Source organism: Apodemus sylvaticus, chromosome 22, assembly GCF_947179515.1.
Source record: "Apodemus sylvaticus chromosome 22, mApoSyl1.1, whole genome shotgun sequence".
In the NCBI taxonomy this organism is placed as follows: domain Eukaryota; kingdom Metazoa; phylum Chordata; class Mammalia; order Rodentia; family Muridae; genus Apodemus; species Apodemus sylvaticus.
Genome location: NC_067493.1, coordinates 15,681,069 through 15,707,337, shown reverse-complemented (window position 1 = coordinate 15,707,337; position 26,269 = coordinate 15,681,069). Strand labels below are relative to the sequence as shown.

The following is a 26,269-nucleotide window of genomic DNA, read 5'->3' as shown; positions in this document are numbered from 1 at the left end:
GACTGGGGTGCAGTAGAGGGAAGGCCAACAGGACTTCCCGGGGGACTTGGTGTATTTTGGGGAGAGGAAGTGGAGGTTGGATTCTATCAGAGGCCATCTCAAGAAGAAAGTTTGCTCTTTGAGCTAGGGAGGGTAGGGAAGGGGTAGGACTGGTAAGCAGGGTTCAGTCTTGAGTGTGTTACCATCATATTGAGTATCTTCTGATCAAGGTGACGAAGCACGTTTATTACCAGAGCTCTTCACTCCCTCACATTCTCTCTTCCCACAAGGTCACGTGGTTATCAGTTACTAACACCTGTGAAGGGATTACCCAGGGAGGAGTGGAAAAAGGGGGAACCTCTGGCCCATAGGAGCTCCAGTTACACATCCTGACACTGACAGTGGGCACCAGAGCCTCCTTCCCGGGTAGAACTCACCAACACGGGCTGCTCCCTACAAGAAAACACACAGTTTTCTTCTTGTGGCATCCCTCTGGTCATTTAAAACTGTTCCAAATCAGTAAACAGGTCCCTGAAAGTTCTCGCCGCCTGCTACTATGAGCTGGAGACGAAGATCAAGCTCTGCTTTGGGAAGATTAGAAACATCCCAGGATAGCAGGTAAGGAAAAGTTGCTTGTGTGTGTGTGTGTGTGTGTGTGTGTGTGTGTGTGTGTTTACAAAGTTTTCTTGAATTCTTTTAGCTTGGTGTATATAGATAGGCCTGGATCTGGTCACTGTAAACACAAGCTGTGTAGGTAATGTAATTGTGTTGTCAAGGAAGGTGGAGGGATGTTTGTCCCACTGTCACTGTGACCAGCTCTCCCTCAGCCTGGCAAGAATAGCAGGCACAGCAAGCTTCCAGCTCTGTGTGTTTAACTGGCTGTTGCTAGGGAGTTTTTCTTCATAATCAGACCCTCCATCTTGATAATTTAATTGCGTGTACACACACACACACACACACACCTGAATTTGAGTCAATCCTGAAAACAAGAGAGCTTTTGGTTAATGCGTAATTAAAGCTCTTTCAGAGGCGTTAATTAGAGAGAATACGACTAAAGAAATGTGAGGCTGTCCTGAACGCTACAGCTGCAGTGCACGACATCAGGAGCTCCTAACTCAAGGCACTAAGGGTTTCTGTGGAGGGTTTTACTTCTGAGTGCTTTCTATGTCAGTGACTAATATTCCCCAGACCACAAGGATTCTGCTGTTCTTCCTCCTTCTCCTCTTCCTCCTCCTCCTCTTCCTCCTCCTCCTCTTCCCCCTCCTCCTCTTCCCCCTTCTCCTCTTCCCCCTCCTCCTCTTCCCCCTCCTCCTCTTCCCCCTCCTCCTCTTCCTCCTCCTCCTCTTCCCCCTTCTCCTCTTCCCCCTCCTCCTCTTCCCCCTCCTCCTCTTCCCCCTCCTCCTCTTCCCCCTCCTCCTCTTCCCCCTCCTCCTCTTCCCCCTCCTCCTCTTCTCCCTTCTCCTCTTCCCCCTCCTCCTCTTCTTCCTCCTCCTCTTCCCCCTCCTCCTCTTCCTCCTCTTCTCACATTGCCCCATCATGAGTCTTTAACACATTCACAGGAAAAATAATTCTGGAATATTCCCCAGGCTCCTCAGCCCAGCCTCCTCACTTCCCATGTGTTGTTGATGAGAGGCTTCTAGAAAGCCTTTAAGAACCTAGGAGCGAATGCCTGTAAATCTGACACCCCAGAGGCAGAGGCGAGAGGGTCTTGAGTCTGAGACCAGTTTGAGACACACAAGTTGCTGTTTACAAACACTATAAAACTTCGAAATAGGGACTTGATCCATGTCTCCTGAGGTAACACACTCTCAGAGTGGAAGGAAAATGTTTATTCTGATTGTTGCAACCGTAATATTAGGTTATCAGTAAGCGTACCAATGACATACCTAAAGCAACAAGCAATTTCTGTTTCTCAAAATGAAATGAAATGAGCCGTTGAGTGACAGCTGCACAGCACCTGCTCTTGTGGAGACGCAGGAACCAGCTTTGGAGCCACCACGCCTAAACAGTTAGAAAAGTGCTCATCCCCCTCAACAGCCACGTGGGCGTATGGAGCAAGACCTACGCAGAGGTATCTCCATCTGAATTCAGTGAAGAGATAGATGTTTTCTCCTTTTCGTCTCAGACACAGCAATCTTGCCCATAAGGCACTCTGTAGGTGTCCGCTCAAATACGATTAGCCAAAGCTCAGTCACATGATCACGACTGAAATGAGACCCCAAACAAGTTAAGTAGAGTTGTAGCTGATCCTTGACTGGGGTTCTGAGCCTGGGAAGGCACCATTGCTCTCCTGGAGGGCAATGAACCATCGCTGAAGCAGAAACCGAGTTTATTAGCCGGAGAAGGTAGGGGTGACTCTGGATGGGAAGGCAGACTCCTGTCTTCCTGAGGCTGCTAGCGTGGTGGCCTCTCTTCTAGCTGCTCCGTGGCCCTTTGCCCATCTTACCCTGTTTAACTACAGGGACGTCTAAGGAGGCTCACGCCAGGTCATCTTGTGCTTCTCCTCTCTGCAGTCTGCTTGGGAAAGCTCGTCCAGTCCTCTGCTGTCGGGTGGTGTCTGCTGCTCTAGGCTCTCTCTCCTTCCACAGTGGTTCTTGAGCTCTACCCTCTCCTAAGACATCCCACCCTCCGCATGGTTCCTCTGCTCCCACACGCAGGCTACACCTCTGATACAGCGCATCGCAAGCATGGCTCTGTTAAAAAATTATTTTATAGTCCCCCAAACCAGTGGCTTCTTAGTGTTTTAATAAATAGTAAGTGTGGTAGTCTGAGTGAGGCTGACTTGCATCCAGTCTGGCGTTGCTTGGTCCCTATGTGGTGTCACCATCTGGGGAGGCTTAGGGGGAAAGGTGTGGCCATGTGGGAGAAGGTATGTCGCTGGGGGAGGGCTTTGAGGTTTCAAAACCTCCCACATTCCCAGCTGGTTCTCTCTGCTTCCTGTTTGGGGCTCAAGATGTGAGCCGCCAGTGACCGCACCTGTTGTTTCCCGTCATGTCCCTCAGCCTCCGTCCTGAGCCTGGGAAGACACCAATCCAGAACCATAAACCCCAGATAAGCTCTTCCTTCCACAAGCCGTCCTGGCCCTGGGGTTTTATCACAGCAACAGAAATGTACAATAAGTTTACTCAGTGCTATGCCCTGAGTTTTCCTTCCTTACAGATCTAGCCAACCCTCTTTTCCTTTGTTCTATGTGACGTTTAATACACCATTCTGATATACACAGTCTATAATAGAAATCCCATAATATGTCAGAAATTGATTAAATGCACCTGCCTCGGCCGCACTTTGACTGTGGAGTGCAAAGATGAAGGATAGAAAAAGCACAAGTTCAAGACTTGTGGTATTCTGTAGACATGTCTGCTCTGAGATGGACGTTGGTATTTACGGTACTTTCTGAGGGTTTAAAGCAAGCCATTCTGCTCACAGCTGCATCGATGGCGCCAGCCCAAGAGAGAGCACCCCTTGGCCTCATCACCTGGTGGTCTAGAAGATCGTACCAGGAGCATGCACAGGATTGTCGTGTATAATATTAAAAACAAAACAAAGAAAAAAAAACATGTTATCGCCGCCTACTCTCTGGACCTGGCGGTCTTGCCCCCTCTGTAGCTAACCCCACGCAGCACCCCTGAACTTTTCGAGGTTCGATTGTCAGGGAACCCGCTCACATTCCCAGTCATGTAACACACACACACCAGTTAGCTGCTGCCAAATTGATACGCAATACCAAATTTCTGAGGCTATCTGGGGGCACACTCTTGCAAACCCATACTCCGCCACGGTTACCTTTCCCTGGAGCTCAGTTGAATCGCTGCAAAATGGAAAACAGCAGACAGTCACTGGGCTGGATCCTAATGGGTTTCACCATCAGAACTATCAGTCAGTCCTTGGCCTCCATCCTGTCTGCCTATCCAGAAGATAGTTCCCTCCTCCTGCCTTCCCTCTTTCTCGGACCCGGAAGGCCTGCCTCCTCCTCGCCCAGTTTGGCTTCTTGTCATCTTTATTATTATATAATCAATGAAGGGAAAATTCCTCTACAAGAACCAAGCTAATCATTACACCTCAAACCAGGAGCAGAGAGCAAGGGCCGTTCCATTTTGCTCTCTGTAAGAGGTCACCTGTGAACTACCTCATGCCTCTGATGCCCAAAGATTCCATAACACTTAGCATTGCCCTGCTGTAGATGGGACCTTTGGGGACAAACCCTATTCAAACCATACTACTGATGGCCCTAATATTAGACAGGTTGGGGACAATACTCATCAGCTGCTGCCTGTCAACAAGCACCCACAAAACCTTGGCTGCATTCAGCAGTGGGGGTGTGTGTACCCTTAGCTTAGCAGGAGTAAGTGATTCCTCTAGGTTGTTAGGGAACTCTCCAAGGAGAGGCCTGGTGGCTGGATTTGGTGCGGACGGTGACTGTCCGTCATGTGTTCATTTGCATTCCCACCGAAGGGTGGTACGGTGGCTCCTAGGCAGGCTCTTCTCCTGGGCATGACAGATGCACTGCGGGGCAACTCCTTTAAAGCCTCCTCTAGAATTGGCTCTCTGCCACTTTGTCAAATTAGTCAAAGTGCGCTACTAAACCAAGGCCACGGTCACGGGCAACACATGATACCTTTCATGGAAGGGCACGCAGCATTACTGGCAAGGGCCGTGGGCAGAGCAAAGGTGAGGGAATCGGGGCATTGATACCTCAGTCTGCCCAGGGCCGTGCAGCATGCTAAAGACAACAGAAGAGAAACCCCAGCAAGGGGAGGCGTGGGCAGACCTGCAGTTCCCCCTTTCCACAGCTGCATCTCATTATAGTTCAAACTACACCCCGCAGTCCGTTTAGAATAGGCGGGCTCCACCCCACCCCGACCCATTTGTTATTTATTCAGTAATGCTGGACGGCTCTCTAGGCGGGTACTCTGGCTGTGGATTCCTCTGGTGTGGTTGTTATGGGAAACATTTCATTTCACATCTGCTGGTGCAATTTGCTGTCTCTCAACTAAAAGGATGAGGTAGAGAAAAAAGGAAATTCATACTCTGTTGGGCTGTAAAGGATAATGATTAATTTATTCCGAGCTATATACAAATCAGACTATCGTCTTTCAGACAGAATCAATAATATAATTTTAAGCCCACACACATTTACAAATGCTAGCACTCCAGTGCAGCTGGGTTGCCATGGGCAACCAGGGCATGCCAGCTCATGATCTGAAGCGGGCCGCTGTCTTCCAGCCTTGCAAGCACATTCAGCAGACAGAATTCCAGGGAGCCCAGGGCACCCGTGTTGGCTCTGATCTGGCCGCCGCACAAATGCACCCCTGTGATGATTTGGATTAGCTCTTGTCTGAATTGCTTAGCTCTCTTTGAGCTCCTGCTTGCACCAGCTTTCTTTGACACACTTTGTGAGGCTGCGGTCTCTGCGGACTGGGCATGCGCAGAGGGTAGCTAGGAGCGCCGCGGGAGGTCAGAAAGCAATGAGAACAGGTAGAGATGGCTCAGGCGCCCAATGTAGCCTCAGACAGCTCAGCGAGGTAGGCATGTTGCTAACTAGAAAGCAGGGCCAGCGGGGACCGTGGTATGACTGATACCCCTAAGCCAAACCTCTCCATAGGTTACCCGATCTGTCTTTTGACTCGTAAAACAAGGAGGAATGGGATTACGAACTCCATTTGCCTTGTTGGGCATTAAGAGAAAACGTTCCTTTTAGTATATTTACCAAAAAAATCAACAAGCAAGATCTTTGCACTGTAGGTTAAGCAGAGGCCCAGTGGATATCATTCTAAGTACAAATTCCTAAAGGGCTCCGTGCTTCAGAAGAGAAGTCTACAAACCATCGCTGTCTCTGTTGTCTTAAGATGCAAACCCTCGGAGCTGGGCATGGTGGCACATGCCTGTAATCCCAGCACTTGGGAGGCAGAGGCAGGTGGATTTCTGAGTTTGAGGTCAGCCTGGTCTACAGAGTGAGTTCCAGGACAGCCAGGGCTACACAGAGAAACCCTGTCGGGGGGGGGGGGGGGAGATGCAATGCAAACCCTCTCTGGGAGAACCAGCCATCCAAGGTACCACTGGGAATCCTGTGACACTGTGGCAAAATAAACTTAGGGTTATTGTTTAAACATGCCGTCCATTTATATCTAGTTACCATACACTACAATAAAAATTATGACATATATCTCAGATCCACTTTGATTTGATATGTTGCTTTATTTAATCACAACCCTTCACTGACTCAGAATTTTGCCTTGACCCATCCTCACGTCCTCATCATTTTCCATCAGGACAGGGAGAAGGGATCAGCTTGCACTTCCTATCTTGGTCAAGTACAATAGAGGCCCTGCTCCCACCCCACCCCACCCCCCAAAGGCAATTCCTGAATTTGAGAGTCCTACCTACAGTTGTGTCTGTCCAGGCTACCCAGAGTGTTGCACAAGCCAGGTTAGGTGGGTCCTAGAGTTCTTCAGAGTCCCCTAAAGGACCTATGTCTGTGGTGTTCGTGCAGCATCCTGAAACCAACAGCTAACCTGGGGGAGCCCGCGCTGCTTCGAGCTCAGACGACCCCGGCAAGGCCTCCGCCTTCAGGGGAGCCCAGCCTTCAGAGTGTGGAGCCCCCCAACTGGCTGCTGCGGGAATGCTTCACTCGAGAAAGAATGCGCAGTCACTCGGTCAGCACCCAAGAGCCCGGGCACAAGAGGACACCTCTGCGTCCTGCAGACCTGGCCCAGAGCCTGAGGGCTGAAAAGGTAAGGCAGTGGAGACCAGACTGCAGCCTCACGCCCAGGCAAGTCTATAGCAGATATCTGAGGTTGGGCTCCATAGGCATTTCGGGAGTTCACTTACCGCCAGCGACACAGTGAAAACTTTGGGCCACATTCAGGTCCCTCTGTATCAGCTTGGTACACACCCCTTTGCTGTTGGAACACCCCTAGACACCCCAGGGCCCTGGTCACCTCTATATCTCTTTTCTCTCTCCTTCAGATGCCTTCCCACATTCTTCAGAGGCCCAGTTCTATTCTAGCAACTAAGCTATCCCCAACTAGAGGCTCACCCTAATGTTCACTACGACACTGTGCCTTGCCTCACGGCAGAGAGCTAGAACCAACTCATCTTGCAGGGTGGTGGCTTCATCAAGGGTCCTTTAAAAAGCTAGGATGAGGGACACCATAAGATCTAGAGTCTCTCCCCCTGGGTTGACGCCAAAAGAATTGGAGGAAGGTTCTAAAGAGGGAGATGCATCTCCACCAACACAGAACCATTTCACCATAACTGACAGATGCAGGTGACAAAGCCTTGAGCTGTTGCTTACGACACTGGGGTTTGGTTTGTTTGGTTTTTACTATGTCAGAAGTATGATAGGCTCTGGCACTCCCGGTGATAGGTGGGGGTGGAATGGGGATGGGGTGGGGACATGGGTGAAGGGTCAAGGTGCTACGGGCTGACGCCACTGCAGAACAAGACAGATGACCTAAAAGTGGCCTGGATTTAAATCCACTGTGGGACTACAAGCGCACAGAAGCTATTTTAATTTTATGGTAGAACAGACAAGAGCCAGATTTACTCATAGGACAGAATATTGGCTTTGGATGTAGGAAAAGAAGATGTCGTCAGACTAGACACATCTTCCCTGACAGATGGCAGCAAAAAGCACAGGAAGAAAGTAGACAGGAAGGCTTGCCCAAGTGTGAACTGACTGGGACCTGCCCATGTGTGAACTGGCCCAGGCTTATGACTAAGGATCTACCCATGTATGAACTAACCCAGGTTTATGACTGGGACCTGCCCATGTGTGAATTGGCCCTGGTTTATGACTAAGGACCTACCCATGTGTGAACTGGCCCAGGTTTATGACTAAGGACCTACCCAAGTGTGAACTGGCCCAGGTTTATGACTAAGGACCTACCCAAGTGTGAACTGGCCCAGGTTTATGACTAAGGACCTGCCCATGTATGAACTGGCCCAGGTTTATGACTAAGGACCTACCCAAGTGTGAACTGGCCCAGGTTTATGACTAAGGATCTGCCCAACTATGAACTGGCCCAGGTTTATGACTGGGACTAGCCCAAGTGTGAACTGGCCCAGGTTTATGACTAAGGACCTGCCCATGTGTGAACTGGCCCAGGTATATGACTAAGGACCTGCCCATGTGTGAACTGACCCAGGTTTATGACTGAGGACCTGCCTATGTGTGAACTGGCCCAGGTTTATGACTTAAGGACCTGCCCATATGTGAACTGGCCCAGATTTATGACTGAGGACCTGCCCATGTGTGAACTGGCCCAGATTTATGACTGAGGACCTGTCCATGTGTGAACTGGCTCAGGTTTATGACAAAGGACCTGCCCATGTGTGAACTGGCCCAGGTTTATGACTTAAGGACCTGCCCATATGTGAACTGGCCCAGATTTATGACTGAGGACCTGCCCATGTGTGAACTGGCCCAGGTTTATGACTAGGGACCTGCCCATGTGTGAACTGGCTTAGGTTTATGACTAAGGACCTGCCCATGTGTGAACTGTCCCAGGTTTATGACTGGGACCTGCCCAAGTGTGAACTGGCCCAGGTTTACAACTGAGACCTGCCCATGTGTGAACTGGCCTAGGTTTGTGAGTCAGGACACCAGATTCCTTTCATCTCTGAGAAGCCCAAACTTGCTTCCATCACCTTAGGTCAACTTCTTCACATTGCACATGACCCTTCTTCACATCTTACTCCCAAGAAACTTGTAGAAGTTTCACTCTCAGTCCTTTGAAGGCACTGCCATTGTTCAGCAAGTCTGTGTATGTATGTAACTAGGAGGTGATTGCTCCTAGACTATCTGTCACCAGCAGTGGAGAGAGCTGTAAAGATGGGGACCATTCCACACCCAGCTGAAGCAGACATGGTATTCCACTGTCTGCTTCCGCTGCTGTAAGGAAGCACTTGGCACTGTGCAATTTATGAAGAGATTTCTTTGGCTCATGATTGTGGTGGCTGGAAAAACTCAGGCACCTTGCATCTGGAGAGATCAAGCTGAGTGCATATACCACGGCTGGTAAAAAGCAGCAGGTGGCATACAGAAGTGAGGCTTCATTCTCTCTCTCTAAAATGAACCAAATCATGCGAGCAATCCCTCCACTCCTTTCCAACAGGCCCCACCTCTTAAAGGGCCCACAGCCCAAATCCCAGCACACAGACCTCTGAGGTAAGGGTTGTATCCAGATCATGGCGTCCTCTTATTCTGTCTATCATTTTGACTGGTGACACATAGAGCTAGATTTTCAAAAGTAAAAAAAAAAAACAGGTCGGGCAGGAGAGATGGCTCAGCGGTTAAGAGCACTGACTGCTCTTCCGAAGTTCCTGAGTTCAAATCCCAGCAACCACATGGTGGCTCACAACCATCCATAATGAAATCTGACACCCTCTTCTGGTACGTCTGAAGACAGCCAAAGTGTTCTTGATATAATGATAAATAAATCTTTAAAATTTAAAAAAAAAAAAGAGCCAGGTCAAACTTCCTTCCTCAGAGAGAAAATCAAACGCATGAAATCATTTCAGCTCACTCCTCCTGTGTTTACTCAGAATCTACAAACTGAGACTCCATCCAAGGCACCTGCCCTCCTCCTTCTGAGCCTCACCTAGGCAGTCTTGCAGACTCTGGACATTCTTGGTCCTGAGGGTAGGTCTGTCAGGGTCTGGGCAGCCAGCCAGCCACCATGTAGCTCACCCGTTAGTCACAACTAGGTATAGTGACTCATAAAATGTTCCCTGAAGGGGACAGTCATGGTTGTATCTCTGAAGTCTTGAAAGAGAAAAGTCAGATTCATGAGGTAGGGAAAGGGGCATAGAGGCTGTACTGGCTGGTTTCGTGTGTCAACTTGACACAGGCTGGAGTTATCACAAAGAAAGGAGCTTCAGTTGGGGAAGTGCCTCCATGAGATCCAGCTGTGGGGCATTGTCTCAATTAGTGATCAAGTGGGGAGAGCCCCTTGTGGGTGGTACCACCTTTGGGCTGGTGGTCTTGGATTCTGTAAGAGAGCAGGCTGAGCAAGCCAGGGGAAGCAAGCCAGTAAGAAACATCCCTCCGTGGCCTCTGCATCAGCTCCTGCTTCCTGACCTGTTTGAGTACCAGTCCTGACTTCCTTTGGTGATGAACAGCAGTGTGGAAGTGTAAGCTGAATAAACCCTTTCCTCCCCAACTTGCTTCTTGGTCATGATGCTTCATGCAGGAATAGAAACCCTGACAAAGACAAACTGGTACCAGCGTAGTGGGGTATTCCTGTGACAACCTGACCATGTTTGGGGGAGGACTGTGGAAGGACTTTAGAACTTTGAGCTAGAAAAGCCATTAGAATATTAAGAGCTCAGTGGAAAGTTCTGTAGGAACTTGAAAGACAATGTTAAGAACAGTGCAAAAGATGGAGGCCTGGCTTGTGAAATTTCAGAGGGAAGATTAAAGACTCTTACAGTGGCCATGTTTTGATTGTGAAGATTCTGTGGTTTTGGTTAGCTGGGGCTGAAGAATCAACTGTGAGTAACAAGATACCAGAACCACTAAAGCAAACCTTTGTGTTACTGGGACTATTGATGCTGGTTAGCTGGAGCTAAGAAATTAGCGGTGATTAAGAAGAGACCAGCAACACTGAGATGAAATCTTCTCGGAAGTGTTTTCTGAGAGCACAGAGAGTGTGTTCCAGAGATAGCCACAGTTGTGTTTTGTGCTGTGGCTGGACTCGGTACTGTGTAAGAGTCACCCAGATGGTACTGGTTTTGAAGGCATGAAGGGGTCGTGAAGAGCAGCTGAGGCTCTTGGCACGGTGAGAGGCCACGTAAGGCCATTGGTGAAGGTGCAGCCTCAGTTGCAATTGATGGCCCAGGACTTGAAGGGGTCCTGCATAGGAGCAGAGGCTTGTCACCCTGTTGAGAGCCTATGAGAGGCTATTGGTGAAGCCTAATTACAGTGGAAGATAGCAGCGTTTTGGAGATGCCAGTACCATGCGATGACCATGAAGAACAGCAGCAGTAGTGGAGTACAGGCAGCTGGAGCCTAGAAGACAAGCTGTGTGCTACAAAGGGCAGAGCTGAAGAAGTGACCCACACCCTTGGAGGAGCCCAGAAGATCATGAGTTGGATCCCAGACATTGAACCACTGGAGTTTGAGTTTTGCTTTTGGTTGTGACTGTGCCCTGATATGTTTCCCTCTTAAAGGAAGAAAGTATTTTAGTGGAGCCCACAGTTGAGAGACTTTGAATTTTTAAAAGACTTTGAATTTTAAAGATATTGGATATTTTAAGGTGATTGAACTTTTAATATGTAAAGACTGTGGGACTTTTAAAGTAATTTAGATCTTGGGGATGAATAAGAAAGTAAGGGTTGAGGCTTAATAGTGATGTGTTTGTGTGTCAAGTTGACAAGGGGTCAATTGTACTGGCTAGTTTCGTGTGTCAACTTGACACAGGCTGGAGTTATCACAGAGAAAGAGGAGCTTCAGTTGGGGAAGTGCCTCCATGAGATCCAGCTGTGGGGCATTTTCTCAATTAGTGATCAAGTGGGGAGGGCCCCTTGTGGGTGGTGCCATCCCTGGGCTGGTGCTCTTGGGTTCTATAAGAGAGCAGGCTAAGCAAGCCAGGGAAAGCAAGCCAGTAAGAAACATCCCTCCATGGCCTCTGCATCAGCTCCTGCTTCCTGACCTGCTTGAGTTCCAGTCCTGACTTCCTTTAGTGATGAACTGCAATGTGGAAGTTTGAGCTCAATAAACCCTTTCCTCCCCAACTTGCTCCTTGGTCATGATGTTTGTGCAGGAATAGAAACCCTGACTAAGATAGACAGAGGCAAACCTGGGAAACTTATAGCTGTTTCTTTCAAACATTTTTAAAGTACCTATTTATACCCATTATTTAGAACTACAAGGTCCATGTAACATAAAGTCTTCTCACAGAGATGTCTGTGACTTCCAAACTCCAGGTCCTGACCCGCCACTGGGTCACGACATCAGTTTAGTAGACAATGAACCCAACTTAGAGAAAGGAAAATGAAATAGAATTGGGCTCAAGATCAAACAGTGCCTCAAACACACTTAAGATAAGTACATTTCGAAACTGTTACATGTGTGCAACATTGTGTGTTCTGGTTTGCACACACATACATACCCTGGAGGAATTGGTATTCCAGATCTGTGATGGAATCAAAGATTAATGTGCCTTAATAGATGTGTATTAGCTATCTACTGCCTTGGTAACGCTGTGTAACAACCACAAAATCTCAAGAGCACAGGAAGTTCTGCTTTCTCATAGGCCTGAGTCAGTCAAAGAGTTCTGCTCTCTGATTGGCTGACTCACATGTTTGGGAAACAGCAAAACTATAGGCTACTCTAAGAGGCATATGGTGGAGGTGACCCAGGCAGTCTGTCCGTGTGTAGCTCCTTCTGGTAGAACTTTGGGTGATTTTGCAGTGATCACCTGAGCTGGAGACCAGATGTTCTAACAGCTACGACCGTGATCGTGTAAAGCACTTAGCACAAGACACACAAAAAACTCAGCCATGGTTGGACAGCAGAGGAAGGGATGACTCAGCCTATGAGAATTATCTTTACACTGAAGTCACTTATTTTCTGACATCTAATAGAACAATTTTTTTGTTGTTGTTGTTTTGGCTGAATTTGTTTGTTTTTGTTTGTTTCTGTGTAGCCCTGACTGGCCTTGAACACCTGACCCTCCAATCTCAATCTTCTCAAAGCAAGACATCTTTTTTTGTTTCTTTAATGTTTAGATTATTTTATTTGTTTGATGTATATGAATGCTTTGTAAGCATGCATGTATGCGGACTGCGTATGTGCCTGCTGGGTCCCCTAGAACTGATGTTACAAATGTTTGTGAGCTACAGCGTGGGTGCCTGGAATCAAACCCAGATCCTCTGCAAAAGCAGCGGCAAGGGCTCTTGACCACTGAGCCACCTCTCCAGTCCCCAAGGCAGTTATTTTTTTAAGTCCTCATATCCTTGTGATTTTGAAAGGCCTTAGCACAAGGCCTCACTCACATGATACTTTAAAAATAAGAGAAGATATTTTCACAATTGCTGTGGCAAAGCACCAAGGTATGCAACGTAAAAGGGAGAGAGGCCTATTTTGGCTCCCAGGGCCAGGAGGCCAGTCAGCTCTGCCTGTTGCTTTGGGTGCATGGAATCACAGTCCACTGTAGAGGGAGTGTGTGTGTGTGTGTGTGTGTGTGTGTGTGTGTGGTAGAGGAGTCCTGGCAACCTCATGGCATCCGGGAGGCAAAGAGAGAGATCAGAGGGAGTCAGATTCTCAACATTCCTTTGAAGACAAAGTCCCTAATACCTGAACTTCCTCCCCACTAAGCTCACCCCTTAGATGCCCCACCGACTCCCAAGCGTGCCCCAGGCTTGGGTCTAAGACTCTAACACTTTGGCCTTCGGGAAATACTTCAGTTTATTGGAATAATCATAATTCCATGGAGCTTCTCCTCTTTAGGACCTGTCTCCTCCTCCTCCTCCTCTTCCTCCTCCTCCTCTTCCTCCTCCTCCTCTTCTTCCTCTTCCTCCTCTTCCTCCTCTTCCTCCTCTTCCTCCTCTTCCTCCTCTTCCTCCTCCTCCTCTTCCTCTTCTTCCTCCTCCTCCTCTTCTTCTTCCTCCTCCTCCTCTTCCTCCTCTTCCTCCTCCTCCTCTTCCTCTTCTTCCTCCTCCTCCTCTTCTTCTTCCTCCTCCTCCTCTTCCTCCTCCTCCTCTTCCTCTTCTTCCTCCTCCTCCTCTTCTTCTTCCTTCTCCTCCTCCTCCTTTTTCTCCTCCTCCTCTTCCTTCTCCTCCTCCTCCTCCTCTTCTTCCTCCTCTTCCTCCTCTTCCTCTTCTTCCTCCTCCTCTTCCTCCTCCTCCTCCTCCTCTTCCTCCTCCTCCTCCTCCTCCTCCTCCTCCTCCTCCTCCTCCTCCTCCTCCTCCTCCTCCTCCTCCTTCTTCTTCTTCTTCTTCTTCTTCTTCTTCTTCTTCTTCTTCTTCTTCTTTTCTCTCCCCTCCCTCCTAGCTCATATCCATTTTCTGAAACTGTAGAGATGGCCACTCAAGACATAGGCTGGCCTACATGCCTGCTTTTCTTCTTCCATCCATCCACACATCCATCCATCCTCCCACCCATCCCCCACCCATCCCCCTACCCATCCTCCCACCCATCCCCCACCCATCCCCCTACCCATCCTCCCACCCATCCTCCCCACCCATCCTCCCACCCATCCCCCTACCCATCCTCCCACCCATCCCCCACCCATCCCCCTACCCATCCCCCTACCCATCCTCCCACCCATCCCCCACCCATCCCCCTACCCATCCTCCCATCCATCCTCCCCACCCATCCTCCCACCCATCCCCCTACCCATCCTCCCATCCATCCTCTCCACCCATCCTCCCACCCATCCTCCCACCCATCCCCCCACCCATCCCCCCCACCCATCCTCCCACCCATTCTCCTTCCCTCCCTCCCTTCCTAGAATACTTGATTTTCAAAAGGAAAATTATCCTGAGACAGAGGCAGGGATGGAACAGGAAGCCCCAGTAGGAAGAAATAGATTTTCAAAGGGATACTTTATTCGATTAATTAGTCAATTCCCCTGTCGTGGAAGAGAAATTATCTATAAACCACCCTGACAGAGGAGACTCTCGCTGCAAAGAGCTGAATGATGCTCTGCTGTTAACAATAGACGAGCTTATTTGAGATGCAAATGAGCAACCAGCAGGCAAAGGAACCCTTCTGGGAAAAGCATTCTAATCGTAAACCTGCTTGCATGGGGCGGGGGGCTGCAAAACGTAGGGACAAGCAGAATCGGGGCTCCTAGAACTCCCTCTGATAGTGCCTGCAAGGGAAGGATGCTGCAGTTTTCTGTGAAATTGCATCTGAATGGAGCAAATGCATTGCTTGGCCATGACTGGTGTCTCTAAAAAGCCCAATCCGAGGTTGCAGACTGACTTATTTACGACTGCCACCATATAGCCACGATAGTTTGGATATAAAACAGTCAGACGGTTCCCTTTGTTTTTTATCTGTAGGGAAACAACTCATTCGAGCTTTTTGGTGTGATAGAATGTGACTTGCTGGTGGGGACTGTTGGGAAGCTTCAAGCCCTGCCAAGCACAGGAGCGTCCAGAAGGGACGTTGTTTTCTGTGCTTCGTCTTCCAAATTTGCTTTAAGACCACGCAGTTACAGGAAAGCCTCGTTTATATTTTCAAGGAAAAGCACAATAATGGCCTTGTTTTGTTGCAGCTTTTTCCAAAAGCGCATCTTTATTGCTACCTTTCTCTTGGCTGATGTTCATTGGATTTTCACTTTCCTCGGTGCTATAAAAATCCGATGAAGCCTCTCAGAGCTAAAGATGGGTAGCGAGGACCTGGCTAACGTGGCCGCAGGCTTGGGGGTTGTCACACCTCTGGTTTTACTCTGTTCCTTCTTTTGATGGGAGGCGCAGGAAGCAGGCAGGAAGGTTTGTGTATCACATGTAATGAAGAGACAAAGAGCCACAGAAACACCAGGAGGACGCAGTGCACAACCACAACCAGCCAGCCACCAAAAGGCTGCTGGTGTGTCCTGCATGGATACTGGGGGTGGCTGGGGGTGGGCATGCCTGCAGGTTCTGGCTCTGGGGAATGGCCGTGAACGGTCACATCTCATGCATAAATGAAAATTATCTTTTGTAAATTATACAATCACACTGGCTTGCATATCCTGCGCTTTGTTACTGTTATTAATAAAGGTTTTTACTCTACTATGTCAGCAGTGTTTCTAGTACATTCGTAGAACAAACAGAAATTAGTGTCTTTCCAGATCGGGGAGCCCTCTCCCAGGAGGCAGGGCAATACTTCATTGCTATTGCTAGTTGTTCTTTTCTTCTAGAATGGAGATCCAGGAAGGCAAAAAGACCAACTCTCTACCTAGTGTGTCATTCACCATAGAACTTGAACGGTATTTGTATCTTATTAAGATGATGGCTTACACAATAGCTTGGGGTCAGCCTGAGCTTTATGGGGGCGGGGAGGGGAGCTACCACTTCAGAGGTAGGTAAACATCAATTTCAGATGATCCTGGTAAGAGAAAAGCCAGTTTCTCTGTCACTGTCTGTCATAGGCCACACTGCAATTTAGCTCAGCCCTCCTTACTACTGCCTGTCATTCTAAGGCAGATGTTTGGGGATTTGTACTGGTTAACACACACACACACACACACACACATTATTAATATAGTAGATAAAAGACTGGGAGGGTGAACATGTACTCTGGTGATCTGTTTACTGAGTTGAGGCACACCAAAAGAGAACCTGCCTCTTTCTAGACAAAAGGTTTAGCCAAAATTAACACCCACTAAACGGACCGGCTGGCCGCTGGTGATAACTCTTCCGGTAAAGCTGAAGACAGAGCTGAGAAACCAAGTTGTTGCAATTTCACTGTTTGGTTTCTGCTGGTTCTGTTCGACCGCCCCGCAGCCCCAAATTCTGGCACCAGGTTGGGGTGGTGTAAGCCAGAAGGAAGCGACGGTAGAGAAGGGGGGGGAGCTTGAGAGAGGATTGGGGGGTGGGGGTGGGGCGTGAGAGAGGATGGGGGGGGGGTGTGGGAGGCGTGAGTCAGGTGAGTAGGCACTGACTTGGAGGAAACCGAAGAAGAAAACATCAGAAACTGGACCAAAGGAAAGGAGGCAGTGTGAGAATTCCTTCCCGTGATTCTAAAGACAGTGTTCAGGATCTGGTGACCCCAGCCCGGGGCCCCTGCACGTTTGAACTTTCTCTGACCACACCCGGCGCTTCAGGGTTCCCAGGAGTCACACTGGGGAGAAGAGCTCTGCCGTCCTTTCCTGGGGAAAAATCTTCACCTTGTTGATTCTAATTTATTTCGTTTTGTCTTGGCGAGGTCGAGCAGCAGGTGACTCTGGAAGAGCTACGCCGCCTAAGCGCACTCTTTCAGGTAGGAGCTGGCCAGGTAAACTTTGAAACACCTGTCTGGGCATTTTGATTCTTTACTTGATATTTGATTGTTTTCAGTAAAAGTTCCAACTTATTTGTTTGTTTGTTTGTTTATTATATGTAAGTACACTGTAGCTGTCTTCAGACACCCCAGAAGAGGGCATCAGATCCCATTACAGATGGTTGTGAGCCACCATGTGGTTGCTGGGATTTGAACTCAGGACCTCTGGAAGAGCAGTCAGTGCTCTTAACCACTGAGCCATCTCTCCAGCCCCCTCGACTTTTTAAATCTCTATAAAATAGCCGCAAAGAGTAACTGTTTTGATCGTTGTTGCTTCATGTAATTAAAAACAAGTTGCTTTTCTTTTAACTGGTTCAAAAAAGTGCCCAAGACAGAATTCCTGTGAAAAACCTGTAGCATTTAGGTGAGTCTAATTAGCTGTTGGGTTCTGTGGCCTTCAGCTCCTGGACATGCACAACATAATGTCTTCCAGTTCCCAGCTGACTGTTTTCTTTCTTTTTATTTTTAATTTGTTTTTTTGTAGGACCATGAGAAGAAAGGAAGCCAGATGCTGGATTTGGAAACGTTCAAATGCATAGTGAAGCAGTGTATGAGGTCACACAACAAAGTAAGTGGGGTTGGCACACAGCAGATCACACAGGCCACAGTTAATGCTGTAAACGCCGAGCCAATGAGATCCGAGGATCCCGTAAGCGCGCCGCTCCCCTCTCCACTAAGACCTGTCTGGTTCTCCAGACAGCTGACTTGAGAAGGGCGGGGCAATGAGACATTTAGAGATTTTGCTTGGGAGGGAAACAGGACTGGTTAGATTGTTGCTTACTTGAGTATAAGACAATCACTTAGCTTCTAGTCAATCTTCCTTCGCTTCCCTGACAGCTGGAATCAAATGGTTTATTCAAGCCTGGCAGTGGTGGCCCACGCCTGTAATCCCAGCACTCTGGGAGGCAGAGGCAGGCAGATTTCTGAATTCAAGGCCAGCCTGGTCTACAGAGTGAGTTCCAGGACAGCCAGGGCTACACAGAGAAACCCTGTCTCGAAAAAGGTTTATTCATTCTCTGCCATTTTAGTTAGCTAAGAATACAACACTTTTAAAATTTCCCTTTGTATTCTTTCACACACACACACACACACACACACACACACACACATATATATTAGAGAGAGAGAGAAAGATTGTGCTTATTGGAATAGGTGTGGCTCCCATAGGTTCATGTGCCTAAATGCTTGGGCACAGGGAGTAGCACTATTAGGAGGTTTGGCTATGTTGGAGTGGGTGTGACCTTGTTGGAGTAGGTGTGGCCTTGTTGGAATGGGTGTGACCTTGTTGAAGTGGGTGTGGCTTTTTGGAGTAGGTGTGGCCTTATTAGAGGAAGTGTGTCACTGTGGGTGTGGGCTTTTAGGTCAAGCTATGCCTAGTGTGGCACACAGTCTCCTTCTGCTGCCTTTGAATCAAGATGTAGAATTCTCGGCTTTTTCTCCAGGACTGTGTCTGCCTGCACGCTGCCATGCTTCCTACCATGACGATAATGGACTAAACCTCTGAAACTGTAAGCCAGCTCTAGTGAAATGTTTCACTACATAAAAATTGCTGTGGTCGTGGTGTCTCTTCACAGGAATAAAACCCTAACTAAGGCACACATATAATACATATTTTGTATTTTGGTCATTTTTTTTTACATCTATTAATTGCCTCCATTCCTACTAAACTCCTTTTGTTCCCAACAGCTCCCCACTCCCCGATATTTTTGTGGTTTTTGCTGCTGTTTAGGGTTTTTTTTTTTTTTTTTTTTTTTTTAATGGCCTGCTGAATTTAATTAGGATTCCTTGCATGCACATAGGTGGGGTTGTTTTCTGAAGCATGGGGGACTTACTAGAGAATTAAGTCTTAATGAGCAAGACTTAGGGGGCTGACAGGAATTCTCAGCTGGTGAAGTACTTGCTGCAGAAGCGTAGGAGTGGTGTCACAGACCTGTAACTCCAGCTCTGGGGGGCGGGGTGGGGGTGGGGCAAACCAAGAGGCTTGTGGGAACTTAATGGCCAACCAGTTTAATGCAGTTGGTGAGCTTTGGGGTCAGTGAGACACCGTCTTAGAAAATAAGGTGGACAGCAAAAGAGGAAGATGCCCAGGGTCAACCTCTGGCCTTTGCGTGCGTGTGCACACATGTGCTTGCACACCTGGACATGTACTCATGCGTACACCACACCTGTAAGATTTTTATTGAGATAAATCGTCTGTGATAAAGGACCAGTTTCTGAGGTGCTATCCGTCAAGATTCCACAACAGTCCCTTGTTAAAGAAGATCTGGGGCCGGAGGGAGGGCTGTTACGACTCTGGGATCTGATGGAATACAACACGCAGAGAGCCCTAGGCCGTGTGAGTAGACAGTCAGAAATCGATAACTCGTCGTTAAGTGAGTGATAAAGAACTTCACGGCTCCTCATGATGCTCTGTGCTGAATTTACTCAGGAGAAACAACTGTGGATAGCGAGTGTCTGTCTTAAATTCTCCTGGAATGAGATAGACATTCTCTCTCTCTCTCTCTCTCTCTCTCTCTCTCTCTCTCTCTCTCTCTCTCTCCCTTTCCTTCCCCTCCTCCTTTCCCCCTTCCCCTCTCCCTTCCCCTCCTCCTTCTCCCTTTTTCCCCTCTCCCTCCCCCTTCTCCTCTCTCCCTATCCCTCTCCTCCTCCCTCCCCAGTGTGTGTGTGTGTGTGTGTGTGTGTGTGTGTGTGTGTAAGTGTTCAGTGACAAGGAGACCAGAAGATGATGTTGGATCCCCTGGAGCTGGAGGCACAGATGGCTGTGAGCCGCCTGACATGGGTTCTCAGAACTGAACTTTGAAAGAACAGTAAGCACTCTTAACCACTGAGCCAGCCCTCTAGCCCAGACCTTAGCACTTCAACTTGAGTGTTCTTCAATCATGAGAGGCTAGTATGAAATTTTGACCAACAGAGCCCAAACAGCTTGTCCATTATCAAATATAATTCATGTCATGAGGGCAGTCTTATGCCGTGTGGTGTATTTGTTGGTTTATGGTTTAACTGCAATTATAGAAAGTCCTCAACCAGTGAGGGCCATGTGAGATACAGGTTTTCACCCCTTTAACTTTCAGCTCTGAAACCTTGACCTCTCCCAGAGTTTGGCATACACTTGGGGGTCACTATGGAGTTTCCCAGCGGCCCCCATGATAAGTCCTATTCATTCAGTAACATGTGCACCCCAGCTCTGGGTGTAGCCCAGCTGCTTCAGCAGGGTCGCTGCTGGCACAGCCTCAGGGAAGCAGATTGAGTCCTGCACACCCGTATCCTCATGCCATGACTTACATCCAGAGCCCCGGAGGGACCATCCCCACCCCAGACATACTGAAGATCTCCCAGGCTCCGATGGGCTCTGGACAGGCAGACTGAATCCAAGCAGTGATGACTGTCGCCCTGAGCTTTCTGTTTTCTGTTCCATCTTTGATCCCAGGCTTTTTGATAAGGCCATCCCCAGGGTGATTTGGTTTATTTAGATATCCATTCCAAAGAGCTCACCAAACATGTGTTTGCCTGAAGTCTGGCACATCTGCGCATACCTCTTTCCTCAATACTAGCAAAGTCTATTAGCCTTTTTTTTTTCCTTCCCAGAGTATTGGACAAATAGAACAACTCTTCATGAAAATAGACTATGAGGCAGTGGGAAGAATCCAGTGGGTAAGTCATGTCAAGTAAGTCCAACTTAATGTTGGTAATAAATGCACACGAGACTCCATTGGGAGGCTGGCTTTGTCCCTTTGGCCACTCCCAGCTGAACCAAAGTGAAGTATTTGCTTGCAACTTTCAAATTCTTCTAAGAAGGAGCTTAGCTGGGAACCTCAGTAGATCAGGTAGGATCCACAGAGGGTACCCTAAAGCCAAGAGTGGGAGTCATGATCACCACTTCACCTAATTGCCCAAGAGAAAACCGGTAGAGAAATCCCTTGGGTCAGAGGTTGCCTGTGGCCACCATGACGAGTACCTACAAAGGGTTTGCAGCCAGGACGGTCACAGCATATGTTACCACCATCATTATATTACTCTGTTTTCAGTGTGTGGTTATGAAGAGGAAAGACATCTGCTTTAAGCATTCTTGGCCACGTGCCCATCATCCCCCCCCCACCCCCGACTGAGCAGTAAGCCATCTTTATTCTGACCTCTGGCCAATTCACCAGCCCAGTCAGATGTAAGACCTTTCCGGTCTCACCTGGTTTTATAAGGAGCATTCAAGGCTCCTGCCCACAAAAAGAAAGCTAGTGAAGTGGGGGGTTCATGGAGAGGAAATAAAAATTCCTTGAGTCCAAAGCTCCCCACCTCCATGTCTCAGGTTCAAGGACTACCTTCCTTTTCCTAAGCCACAAAAGTGTCTTTTTATGGGCATCCTGCTAAATCCTAAGGGAGGCACATGAAGTCCAGCAGACAGGGCCACAAGTCCTGGGACAGCCATTTCTTAGGTGTTTGTCCTATTTGGTTAGTTGGTTGATTGGTTGGTTGGTTAACTGGTTGGTAAATTGGTGGTTAGTTGGTTGGTTGGTTTTGCTTTCTTTCTTTCTTTCTTTCTTTCTTTCTTTCTTTCTTTCTTTTTTTTTCTTGGATTTGGTTTTTTAGAGACAGGGTTTCTCTGTGTAGCCCTGGCTGTCCTGGAACTCACTCTGTAGACCAGGCTGGCCTTGAACTCAGAGATCCACCTACCTCTGCCTCCCGAGTGCTGGGGTTAAAGGAGTGTGCCACCACCACCCAGCGATGACTGGGGTTTCTTGATGCCATTTCTGTGCCATGTTGCGGATTGTTTGTGTGGTGTGGCTCTTGTGCAGACGTAGCTGTGTCCACATGGAAACCTATGGCTCCCAAAGTGCCCGGGACCAGAAGAGAAAGAGCAAGCACTTGTTCTTGAGGGAGTCACGAGCTTTGCCATGGTTGAGACTTCCAATGTGTAAAAGGAGATCAAGTATTGAGGTGAAGGTCCATGTCCTGTGACTCAGGCATGGCACATGGCTGGAAACAACTACCACCGTGGTTGAGATGCCCACCTCACCCCAGACCACTCTCGGAGGAAGCAGGAAGGCAAAGAAAGGCAGACAGCTGGGCCACAGACCATCAGGCCCAGCTGAATGTACCCGACAGTTACAGCTCCCCAAGTTGGGAGCATGTGCTCATAATTCTATTAATGCCCCCCCCCCCCACAAAAAAAGAGTTTTATCTATTCCCCGATGAGAAGAGAATTTTTGAAATGCAAAATGACAGAGGGCTTGACCAGCTGTCCCTTGCTCTCCAGGACAGTTTCTGCACATACCTGCAGCTGGGGTTCTCAGAGCAAGCCAAGGCTGCGGCTCGGCAGGCAGAGGCCTCTCTCCTGCTGCCTGCCGCTCAGCAGAGACTGACACATGGGAGACCCGTGCTGCGCATTCTCTCTCTGCCTGATGACACCTTAATCACCATCCGAGAAGACGGAGCTATTTATTTCTGGTCCCTGCAGCTGAAGTTGAAAAGAAAAAAGCCAATTTTTGTATGTGATTTTCATTTGAGAAGGATGCTGGGTGCCACGGTTTGATTTTATTTGCTATTTTAAACTGCTCCTTAAGTGGCGTGATTACATAAATTGTGCCCTTGAATATAATATATCCGCAGCAGATTTTGCCAGTCTAAGGGATGCGAAGAAAACACAAACCCTACGAGGAGCCTGAGATAAATGCTTCTTTTTGCTTCTAAATTCAGATGGCATGATGAATTACACATGCTTCAGTCATGTAATTTATCATGCGTCTTACTGAATGACAGACGGAACGGGATCCCCGCCCCCTTTGTGGTTGTGCCCGCGAGGCGGTTCCGTCTGAATCACTAATCAGAAACTCAGAAGCCAGCATGCATCTGGGAAGTGTAATTAGGAGAAAGATTGCCTGGCCCATTTCTGCTACCCCCTACCCCTCTCATTCAACAAATATTTGAGCTCCGTGTAAAGCAGGCTCTGTGCTAGGGGGCTGCAGACAGAACGGACAGAACGTGCAGGCTCTGCCCCGGGCAGTTTAGAACCGGAAGTTACAACTAAACCTCTCAGGCTGCTAAATAGCCCCTTCCAGGGGAGAACACTCAATTAGCTCTTCAAATATACCAAGTTCCTCCCCTTGAAAGAGAAAATCAATTAAAGAAAACTACGGGGATTGGAGAAATGGCTCTGTGGTTAAGAGCACTGGCTGCTCTTCCGGAGGACCTGAGTTCAATTCCCAGGACCCACCGGGAGCTCACGACCACTTGTATCTCAAATTCCAAAGCGACCAGATGCCCTCTTCTGGCGTCTGAGAGCACCAAGCACACATGTGATGCCTATACATTTATACATGCAGGCCAAATGCACACGAAATAAGCTCTTTTCAGTAAAAATGAAATAAATTTAAATTAAATAAATACAGTTTTTAAAGACATATGCATTTGTTTGTTTTCACCTTTCAATTCTGTAGCGCAAGTCCACCAGCCGGAAGTCCCAATGGGTGACGGACATTGTCAGCATGCCACAGTACAACAAAGTAATCGTTGGAACCGGGTAAGTTTGCAACCAAAAGTGAGCAGTCCCGGTGTGAAGAGATGGATCTCTGTGTCTAAGGCCACACAAGCAAACACATTTGCAGTGTGAGGCTAACGTTGGAGTCTTAAAATATTAGAGCCATGTGTGTAAACAGAGGTATACTGTGTGTGGCTCCACGCCGCGAGCTCATTATCTCAGAGGTTGCCAGGATGCCGTCTTGTAGAAAATACTTCCGGAACCAACAAAGGGCCACAGAAGGAAAATTAGTCTGAGCACTTTTCAAGCACACTTTATTTGGATTAAATGGTGTATTTGTTTTCTTATCCGCCTAAACTGAGTCTTGACTGCACTGGATTAATTCACAGGGTTAAAGAACACCGTGTGATCATGGATGTGCTGACTATGGTCACTCGCTGCGGCTGCGGCTGCGGCTGCGGCTGCGGCTGCGGCTGTGGCTGCAGAGCGAGGTCCAGGGAGCTCCAGCTTGCAGAGGGCTCCAGTTGGCAGGAGTGTGAACTTAGATCTCAGAGGGAGGATGGAAAATGAAGGCCTCTTGTGCTCTGGGCTTTAGGGTGTGGCTACAGTTAAGGGGCAGGTGGAAGGATTCCCACAACTCTGCCTACCATACAAGCCCCTCATTGCCTACCATACAAGCCCCACAACTCTTCCACAAGTCCCTGGGGCTCTAGGCTTTAATGAACAACTCCATGACCAGCCCCAACCTATCCCCGTTATTTTATTAAATGTAACTGTTCATACGGTTTAATACTTTATATTAACTCATCATCAAAATATATTTATTGAAATATCAACATGAAGCCAAGCAGTGGTGGCGCACGCCTGTAATCCCAGCACTCTGGGAGGCAGAGACAGGCAGATTTCTGAGTTCAATGCCAGCCTGGTCTACAGAGCGAGTTCCAGGACAGCCAGGGCTACGCAGAGAAACCTTGTCTCGAAAAAAACAAATCCAAAAAGCAAACAAACAAAAAAACCAAAAAAAAAAAAAAAAAAAGAAAGAAATATCAACATAGTAAATATAATCAATTTAATATTATGCTAACTACTAAGCATCATATAAGTTTACAAATTCAGCTCAATTTTATTTTTAAATTTAACTTTTATTTTAAATTCGATTTAAAATTTGTATTGTTTATTTTCATCATCAATTTTTAAAAAAGATCTATTGCTTATTTATTTGTGTGTGTGTGTGTGTGTATGCATGTGAATACAATACCCAAGGAGCCCAGAAGAAGGTGTGTCAGACCCACTGGAACTGGTGTTATTGGCAGCAGTGCGCCATCTGATGTGGGTGTTGGGAACAGAGCTCAGGTCCCGTGGGAGAGCATCAAGGCCTTCTAGCTCCCCGTGTTCTTTAAAAAAAAAAGTAACACTTGCATACTTGGATACAGTATCTGACATACGGATACTCCATGTAATGATCTAATTGTGGTGATATTTACTCCGATTAATCATCAATCAAATGTTAATCTTAGCTATGTGTCATTGAGAAAAGGAAAGGCGTGGGAGTTCATTTTAAACAACAGCTCCCCTGCTGTGCTATAGAAAGTAAGAACTGTTCCTCTTTCTGTTTTGGTGTTCCTAATTTAAAATTCTTCCTCCCACTACCCGACCTTCTCCACTGCCCTCCGCTACGCTGCTCAGTTCCGTGAGGCCCGTGTGTGTGTGTGTGTGTGTGTGTGTGTGTGTGTGTGTGTGTGTGTGTGTCAGCTCCACCAACTACAACGTGCTATGCGTCCTTTCTCTCTGTGGCTTGTTTCACTTGACACCGTGACCTCCTCCAGTCTGATTTTCGAAAAAGGTGCTTAATGGCCTTGATGCCTTAATGTGTGTGATCTCACCACAGTTCAGTGATCGACATGGCCGCCTATTAAAGACTCTGAGCTGGCCAGCGGCACGCTTCGCTGGGGTCCAGGGAACCACATTTGTTAGGAAGGAAGAGAGAGGAAATGACATTTAGCACAGGGAGGCCCAGGCTGAGGGCCTGGGGTAGAGAGCCAGAGGTTGTTTTTGTTGCCCTGACAAAGCTGTTCTCTTCTCAGAGGCCCTAGGGCAGGCCAAAGGCAGGAGGGCTGGGTCAAGGGACCAGTAATGCTGTAGGGAAGAGGGAAACGGAGGGAAGGCTGGTTGATGAGGTAGTGAAGCCCTTCAGTCCTCTTGTTTTTTGATGTCCTATGTTCCCCACGCCAAAGCCTGACATCCTGAGTAGTTCCCAGGCTTTGGGCCTTCCATTCTCTCAGGTGTCACCTCACGGCTCATCTCTAACTCAGAGATTGTTAGGATCCCATTTTACACAGAAGGGACCTCAGTGTCGAGCTGAGCTCGGAGTTCCCTACAGCCGGCCTCCAGAGCCGAGGCAGCAGAAAACTGTACCAGCCCCTGATGGAGAAGGGCCAGCCGTGTGGCCGGGCTTGGCACCCGGCTGGAGAGATGACCCTTCCTCAGAGAGCTTCAGGAAACCTGGGGTTCAGCCCCCATAGGGCATGCTTTTCATGGTTGGGGGGCCCCTCTTTATGGAATCGGTGGGATTTAACACACTTCTACAGAGATGGGGTGAGGAGCCTCCAGTGCCGTCAGCCATGTTTGCCTTCAACAGGAGCCGGGAGCTGCAGCTGTATGAACTCTCGAACCTGGAGCCTTACTGTCAGATCCGTGGTCTGGAAACTCTGCCCCTGAAACTGGACTACTGGTAAGAAGGTCTGCTCTAGGGAGACTGCCTGTGGGTAGCTCACCCCCAAGGCTGCTTCTTGGGCAGGGCACACTAGGGCTTTGAGTCCTGTGGGAGGCAGAGGCAGGCGCATCTC

General features: G+C 48.3%; 1 protein-coding gene across 1 annotated transcript in view; it reads left to right on the top strand.

Annotated features, from left to right (window-relative positions):
* Positions 1-396: 396 nt before the first annotated feature.
* The window catches only part of LOC127673310 (uncharacterized), a 63,230-nt gene continuing 37,357 nt past the window's right edge, over positions 397-26,269 (top strand). The window contains exons 1-7 of the mRNA XM_052168887.1: positions 397-597; positions 6,470-6,710; positions 16,841-16,894; positions 17,439-17,522; positions 20,540-20,605; positions 23,383-23,465; positions 26,062-26,154. Of these exons, the coding sequence (XP_052024847.1) occupies positions 536-597; positions 6,470-6,710; positions 16,841-16,894; positions 17,439-17,522; positions 20,540-20,605; positions 23,383-23,465; positions 26,062-26,154 (683 nt within the window). The 5' untranslated portion in view covers positions 397-535. The remainder of the gene's footprint in view (positions 598-6,469; positions 6,711-16,840; positions 16,895-17,438; positions 17,523-20,539; positions 20,606-23,382; positions 23,466-26,061; positions 26,155-26,269) is intronic.